Below are 8,065 nucleotides of genomic sequence, written 5' to 3' on the forward strand. Positions count from 1 at the left end.
ATTTTTTACTTTTATATTATAACACCTAAATCTATCCCTGTCATTTGGGTCACATGGTGTGAATAGTACGCAAGATTTAACGATCGTTAAATATTGTGTTTTTTTCACGTACGAAAAAAATTCTCATACGGAAAAAGATTACTCTGATACTGAACATGAAATATAACAGCGCCGACAAATGTTAAATTTATAACAATATTAAACACTGACTGACTGCTGGCGGAATGTTTTGATAGAATATACGTACTAATTTAGACTAAAAAGCATTTAAATTAGCTTTAGATCGTTTATATGATTTTGATTTTTGATTAATTAATGGAAACTCTTAAGACATGGAATCGTTGGAAAAACAGAGTTAGCCTAGATCAGTTTTAGTTACCTGGCTAAGTTTCGTAATGGTATCGCCAGGGGCGCAGCCAGTGGGTAGTCACAGAGAGACCTCGATATAAAATTATAATAAATATTTTAGATGTATATTTGGGATATAAGCGGATACATACCCGTATCTAAATATTATCTAAAGCAGTATATTGTCAAATCAACAGTGCCTGTTTTTAAAACTTGTGCTACACTGTTCCTCTCTTTTGTTATTGCTCTGTATAGCCTAATAAAATGTATGCAATCAGTTATTATTCAGTTTGTTTGTTATTATTCTTATGTTATCCTGTTTTGAATATGTTTGTATTGGTTTATTATCTTAAACCAGCTTCTAAGTTGTATATTTACTCGTTCTCATTCTTGAAAAGCATTTTGTAAAATCCGGCGGATAAACATAAACACTTTTTTTAGATTATATTCTACTACTATTTTGTTAAGATGAACTATTATTTGTTTTGCTATATCTTCCGTAAAATTTACCATTGGAGCGTAATTTTGTTGATACGAACTCCTTTTGTATTTTTCTATTGTCTGATTTACTCCATGGAGTGAGGGTGACTATGTTAAAAAAGTTACAAAGCCACACGGAAATGAACGTATAATAATGAATTCAATTTCAAAGATAAACTAGTTACACTTAGTTAATCGTCACATACTTACTGCTTACTACCATGTTGAACGCTAAAGAGTATCTAAGTCTGGCAATTCTGACATTTGGTGCGTCAATGACGTCTGCAGGTTAGTAACCATCTTTTTGCAAAACGTTATATATTTTTTTATTTTGAAAAATATTTGTGTCCTATTTAAATTGCATATCGTTTATTTTAGTTTGCCACAAATCAATAAGTTTTACTTAGTCTCAAGAGTAGTAGGTTACACTATTATTATAATTATTGTTGGAGAGACACACCTTACCGGTGACAGCGTTTGTTTAATGCTTTTGTCTTTCCTCGGCCTCGTGTCTTGTTTTTCATATATATATATATATTTTTATGTTTTTTTTTGTAATTATTATTTATGTTTATTGCCGAAATGAATAAAATAAATAAATAATAAATAAATAAAATTGGCACTGTGATACATCTACATTGAAAATCAAATCATATTGGAAATTAATTAATTACCTTAAAGATGTATTGTGTCCCTGAAAAATAAACATTTTTTAATCCACTCTGAAAAAAAAATGGATCGAAACAAATTGTATTTACATGAAAAAAATGTAATTGAATAATAATTTAAAGCAAAAAATGGTAAAATTGGCTGCCAGCCAATGGGGTTTTGGTTGAGTTTAACCATTTATTTTGTAATTTTATAAGTTTTATATCGTTTTTAATCCCCATAAGCAATTAACTTTATTAAAACTACAAAATAATGTATTCAAAGTCTGATTTAAATAATCTTCATCTTTCAAGTTTTGGAGGACAATACATCTTTAATCAATTTAAACAGAAGCTAGTATCCTACTCCGCCTTCTCATTAGATGTACGTACTAATATTTCGTACACCAATAAATTTGCTGTAATGTTTATAAACTTTAGTATTTTTTAACATTATTTGTATATTTCTTGCATAATTTTACCTGTAATTGTGTTCTTTAATTCCATGGAAGACTAAAAAAATATACAATTGTATGTATTAACAATGCCGTTTCACGGTTTATGTTTTTTTTTATATTTGTATTGACTTGGTTTAATTTGATCCAATTGCTTTTAAAATAAAATTGTACACAGTAATAGAGATCTGTTATTCCTGGAGTACGGTGATTACTTAAGCACAATGGCAGTATACAAATAAAAAAAGTGTTTTTGAATAGTTGACGTGATGTTATTGCTTTTTTTGTGATGGGAAGTTTTACTAAAATTTGTACCATATTTTGTTTTTAGCCAATACCACAATGGTATCTATACGTAAATAAGATACAATATTATATTTTACAGATGTTTTGGATTTCACAATAGTGGTTAATAGTGCCGTGGTTGATGCAAACGATGAGGTTAATTTTGGTGGATACCTACATAAATCAGAAGAATCAACATTAATATTTCTAGGTCAAAATATCCTTACAGAAACTGATTCTAATGAAAATGAAGTGGAATGGACGGATGGTGATAACCCGCCGATAGTCTTAGATAATTCATTCTTTCCAACTGGAACAAGTTTAGGCACAGAAACGACTTCAGAATACCAGGCTTTGATAATGACAATGCCCAACAGTAGTGGTATTGCAGAAGTAGGATCGTTTTACGGAAAAGCAATGGCTCAAAGCAAAGAAGAATTTATACCTTTTGTTATTCTAAATTCAAATGGTAGTTTTCTATTTTTGTTTTTGGTTTCATTTTCTATAGACTGATCGTCTGAAATGGTATGGGGAAAGGAAAAGTCATCGGCATCAATAACAATACAATTATAAACACGTCTATATGTCATAGGCCTTATAGTATAAGATCATTTTAAAGACCAAAATAATATTCAGTCTTGTGTAAAGTCTATACTTCCATGCTTAAACATTGACCCGACACGATTGACATGATCTTTTTTTTTCTTTACGCCTTCCGTCGGACAATATTAACGATGGCGACAGGTACATGAACTCATTTAGACATAAACTGCATACATCGCACGCATGTATTGTTTTTTGTTCTTAATCTCTATTTTCCATTCTTATTACTTGTAATGTCTTTCTTTTATTTATATTGTTGTTACATTATTGTTGTTATGGTATGCGTAATGTAACTGTAACAAAAATAAAACTAAAACATTAACAACTTAATATAATTAATATAATAATGAAGTGAATTCAACACTGTTTTTCCGCATAGCAACTGTTGTTCCTAAGTATCGATCTTTAACTGCAAGCATCGGTGATGATTTGACAGGCTTAATAATGGTAACCAGCTATGGGACAGGTAGTTACAGGTGGCGACATAATGGCGGAAATGTTATAACCTCATACAATGGTAAAAGTAGCCTTGAATTGACCAATGTTCGTATGGCAGATGCGGGTGTATATGAGTGTTACTTACATGAAACAGGAAGAGACGGAAGGCATGCCATTATTCAAATAAATGTTAAAGGTATGCATGATCTGATTGTTTAGACTGTAGCATTTTAGTGTTCAACTATACTAACTTTTTGAAGGTTTGGTTTAATAAAAAGTTTAAATCTAAAAATGTAATGCAACTTATGAATAAGCGACTAATAATTATGGTGTTAATATGTTATGTACGAAAATTACGCAATATCTGGAATATACAATATGAAAATAACTATAATTAAGTAAGGGCATGTGGCGCAGTGTGTTGGACGTTGGACTACCGATCGCCAGACCTAGGTTCGAATCCAACTCTCGCCGCATTGCTTGTATCCGTAGGCAAGATACTTTACTTACGTTGCCTCTCTCCACCCAGGTGTACCCAGTTAGATCTAGACACAACTTTGCGCTGGTTACCGGCTGCATTATGGGAGTATGTTTCCATACGTGTTTGATCCCAAAAACATACTGGTTTGATGATTTGATGATTACTCATGAAAAGGGCGCTATATAAATGTGGTATTATTATATAATTAAAACGGAATATGACAATTTTTAAAATAGCTGAAAACACATTAGGCCTGATACTGATTTTTGTAAAAATCAACAATTAAGTATTCTGCATGTCAAAAGCGACTTTAAAGAGAAGGGAATCAAAGGGAAACAAAGAAAATGATAAAATTGAATGTAGAAGAATATTTTTCCTGATTTGACCGTTTGACCAATCGGAGAACTTTGAAGCCATGTGATAACTTGTGTAATCAATAAACGATAGACGTTTGATTATAATCTGATAAAGCCTGGATTGTGTAAAAGACAGACAGAACCATAGTTATTATAAGGATTATCTTATATCAAATTTTTCGAATAGGATGTTCGAAAAGGAAGTGGGGAACAGATTGTGATTTAAATTGTCCTGTATGTTACAACGGTGGAATATGTGATCACATTACCGGCTTATGTATCTGCGCGGCTGGGTTCGAAGGTGTAGATTGTTCAAAAGGTAGTGTTTACACACAGTTTGTTTTACATTTCATTTTTTTTTTAAATTTAAACATAAATCCTTCAATTTGATTTCGTGTAAATAACGTCACTGCTGTCTATCTATTGTACCGTTGACATGGTACAGTTTTGGACCCTAAATAGACAGTAGCTGCATTTGTAGTCTGGTTGGTGGTATGTGTAATTATAGCTGTACTAGCAGGGAAGATTGAGCAATACTTTAATCTTCCCTGCTACTGTATGGAAGTTAAATATTATGGTTATGTTTACTTTAATATTAGCCTAAAAAATGGGAACCGTTATTATTTGAAAATCGAATTGTTTGGCTTATATACCATCTATTTACTTTCTGTAAATCGGCTTAGAATATTTAGCAAAGAATAAATAACAATGAGAAAGACCGTATTTATAATTTTGGATGTATTTCTGTACAAATTGCATGTTTTATTACTCAACTGAGGCTTTGTATTTCAGGTTGTGAATCGTCGAACTGGGGAAGAGAGTGTTCTATAAATTCTGTAACAGGACACATTGGAAAGACGTTTTGCCCTCCACATCCACTCAGTTGCTCTTGTTATGCTGGGTACACTGGACATGTATGTGATCAAGGTAATGAGACGAAATTGCTAGATATCGTTATGTTGATTTGTATCTCAAAAATGTATCATTCAAATTGCTATAGTCCTACTTTTTTTTTTATAGAAAACTGAGTCCTTTTTGCATTGCAAATAATCGTGTCTCGCTACCAGATCTTGAATTAAAATGAGATAACAATATTATTATTCGTCTATCAAAGTGTATTAAAAACTTAGGTGTAATGTTTGATAGCTCTTTAAATCTTACTTGAATCTTACTTGAATCTTACTTGAATCTTCGGGCTCTTGATTAAGGCAAATGCCTTTTAAACGCCCTCCATTTCTTCTGTATTTATCTAGAATTGGTAGCAAAATTTATCTCCCATTGCTCTGTCTTTGTTTAGTTGATCCTTGAATGCATTTATGTTTTCTGCTTGTACTGTAGTGTGGTATAGATTGTTCCATGTGTTGACGATTCTACATGAAAAGGAGTGGCTTCTGATTTTCAGTCGGGCTCTTGGCTTTCTTAATTTGAATTGATGGCCCCTTGTTCTACTGTCCTCTCTAAAGTCAAAAAAGGTTTCGGCTTCAATATCATCCAAGCCCTTGATAATTTTAAACACTTGTATAATGTCCGCTCTCCTTCTTCTGTAATTTAGTGTAGGTAATCCAAGCTCTTTTAATCTCTGATCGTAAGATTTATCTCTTAACTTTTTGACAATTTTAGTGGCCCTACGCTGCACTCTTTCAAGCTTATCCAAATCACCTTTTAGGAGAGGGTACCATATACAGCTTGCGTATTCCAGATGAGGTCGAATTATACTTTTATAAAGGGGCAGGAACATATCCTTATCCATGTAAGCAAAAGATCGCCTTACCAATCCAATGAGTCTATTTGCTTTATTTACAGCTTCATTCGTATGTAGTGAAAATTTTAAAGACTGATCAAAAGTAACTCCAAGGTCCTTTTCAGTATTGGCATTTGGCAGATCCTCGTCACCTTCCTCTGTTGGCATAGTGAATTGCATTTGTGGATTTGAATTTCCATAATGTATTACTTTACATTTATTAATGTTGAATTTCAGCTGCCATTTTTTAGACCAATCGGATAATGCCTTGAGATCATTTTGAACAGTATCATTTCTGTTTTCATACACAACATTAAACATCTTAGTGTCATCTGCAAACATCCATACTTTAGATTTAACTGCATCAGGTAGGTCGTTTATGAAAATTATAAATAATAAAGGGCCTAACACGCTGCCTTGAGGGACTCCGCTTTTAACCGTAGACCATTCAGAAAATGCTGCGGCCACTCTAACTCTTTGTCTCCTCCCTGTCAAAAATTGATGTATCCATCTCAGTAGGTTTCCTTTTATTCCGTACGCTTCCAATTTTGTTATTAATCTCTGGTGGGGGATAGAATCGAATGCCTTACTAAAATCCAAATATACAGCATCAAAGTTTTCCCCCGCATCCAGCAATTTCATCCATTCTTCCATCACCTCCAGCAATTGTGTGACGCAAGATCTACCTTTCCGAAACCCATGCTGTGCTTTTATAATAAGGTTTCTATCATTTAGAAACTGTATAATTTTGTCTCTCACAATTGATTCCAAAAGTTTGCATACGACAGATGTCAAACTTACTGGCCTGTAGTTTCCGACCTCCGTCTTGTCCCCTTTCTTAAAAATTGGTACTACATTTGCACATTTCCAGCACTCCGGTAACTGTCCAGTCGATAGTGATTTGTTGTATATTGACGTCAATGGAGTTGCAACAATTTCTTTAAGTTCCTTCAGTACTCTTGGATGCACGTCATCTGGTCCAGCTGATTTATTTGAGTTCATCTGCTGAAGGCATGTAAGCACTTCCTCCTTTGTCACTTCAATTGACTCCAAATGGTCATCCACGTCAACTCTTGGTGTAACTTCTGGCAATGACTCGAGGTCTTCATTCGTGAATACACTTGTGAAAAATGCGTTGAAAATTTCCGCTTTATGCTGATTGTCATCAGCCATATTACCCTTTCCATTCTTCACCAATCCAATAGATTGAGTTGTTTTGGTTTTCTCTCTTACATATTTCCAGAAACTTTTAGGATTTGTTTTTACTTCATTGCATATTTTCCGCTCCAGTGCAATCTTTGCTGCCCTTTTTTCACCTGTTACTATATTTCTTGCCTTTTTGTAACTGTCATAATCCTTCTGTTGTCGAGACCTTGTAAACTTTTTCCATGCATTATGTTTCATTTTAATTTTCCTCTGAACGTCACCAGTCATCCAGATAGGTTTATTTTCTTTTTTTATGTTTGACTTGGGAATACAGATCTGAACAGCATTTCTTATTGATTTATTTAAAGCTTCACAGGCCTCTTCAACATTTGTATTTTCAAATTGGTAGTCCACCTCAGTAATCAGTTCTTTCATTTTAATATAGTCACCCTTGTTGAAATTTAGCTTATATTCCATTTTCTCTTGTATTTTAGTTACACAGTCATATGAAAACAAGATTGTTACGTGGTCGCTTTTTCCTAATGGTGGACCTATCTCAATTTCACTTATTTTGGTTTCATCCATGGTGATTACTAAGTCGAGTATGTTAGGTGTTTGACCATCTCGAAATCGTGTTGGTTGCTGTATACACTGGCATAGAAAATTATCTCTAAGGCATTCTATAAACCGATTACTTTTATGTGTTTCATTTTTATTTGTACTCCAAGAAATCCAATCAATTTCAGGAAAATTGAAATCTCCTAACATGATGAAATCAGAAATACCATTTAGTTCACTTGCTTTGTTGATAGCAGATAGTAACGCTTGATTATTTTCGTCAATACTGTTAGGACTTCTGTAAATACATCCGCATAATAGTTGTTGCCTTTTATTTATTTCAATTTTGATCCATAGTGCTTCCACAAAATTTAAATTCAGTAATTCGTTACAGATACTGGCATTCAGCTCTTCCTTCGCAAAAATAACCACACCTCTACCACTTCTGCCAGAATCAAATTTTGTGTATCCCTTGATGCTTAACTCAACTTCCAATATGTCTGTACAAGTTTTGTTATTTACTTCAG

At 33.2% G+C, this 8,065-nt stretch overlaps 1 protein-coding gene across 1 annotated transcript; it reads left to right on the forward strand.

Annotated features, from left to right (window-relative positions):
* The first annotated feature begins 1,049 nt into the window (after window positions 1–1,049).
* On the forward strand, window positions 1,050–5,121 carry LOC140044057 (uncharacterized). Its single transcript, XM_072088537.1, has 6 exons — window positions 1,050–1,116; window positions 2,316–2,684; window positions 3,198–3,452; window positions 4,281–4,412; window positions 4,886–5,020; window positions 5,114–5,121. Exons 1-6 carry the CDS (start codon window positions 1,050–1,052, stop codon window positions 5,119–5,121), a joined length of 966 nt encoding a protein of 321 aa, XP_071944638.1.
* The last annotated feature ends 2,944 nt before the right edge of the window (window positions 5,122–8,065 follow it).

The sequence above is a fragment of the Antedon mediterranea genome, chromosome 3, assembly GCF_964355755.1.
Source record: "Antedon mediterranea chromosome 3, ecAntMedi1.1, whole genome shotgun sequence".
In the NCBI taxonomy this organism is placed as follows: Eukaryota; Metazoa; Echinodermata; class Crinoidea; order Comatulida; family Antedonidae; genus Antedon; species Antedon mediterranea.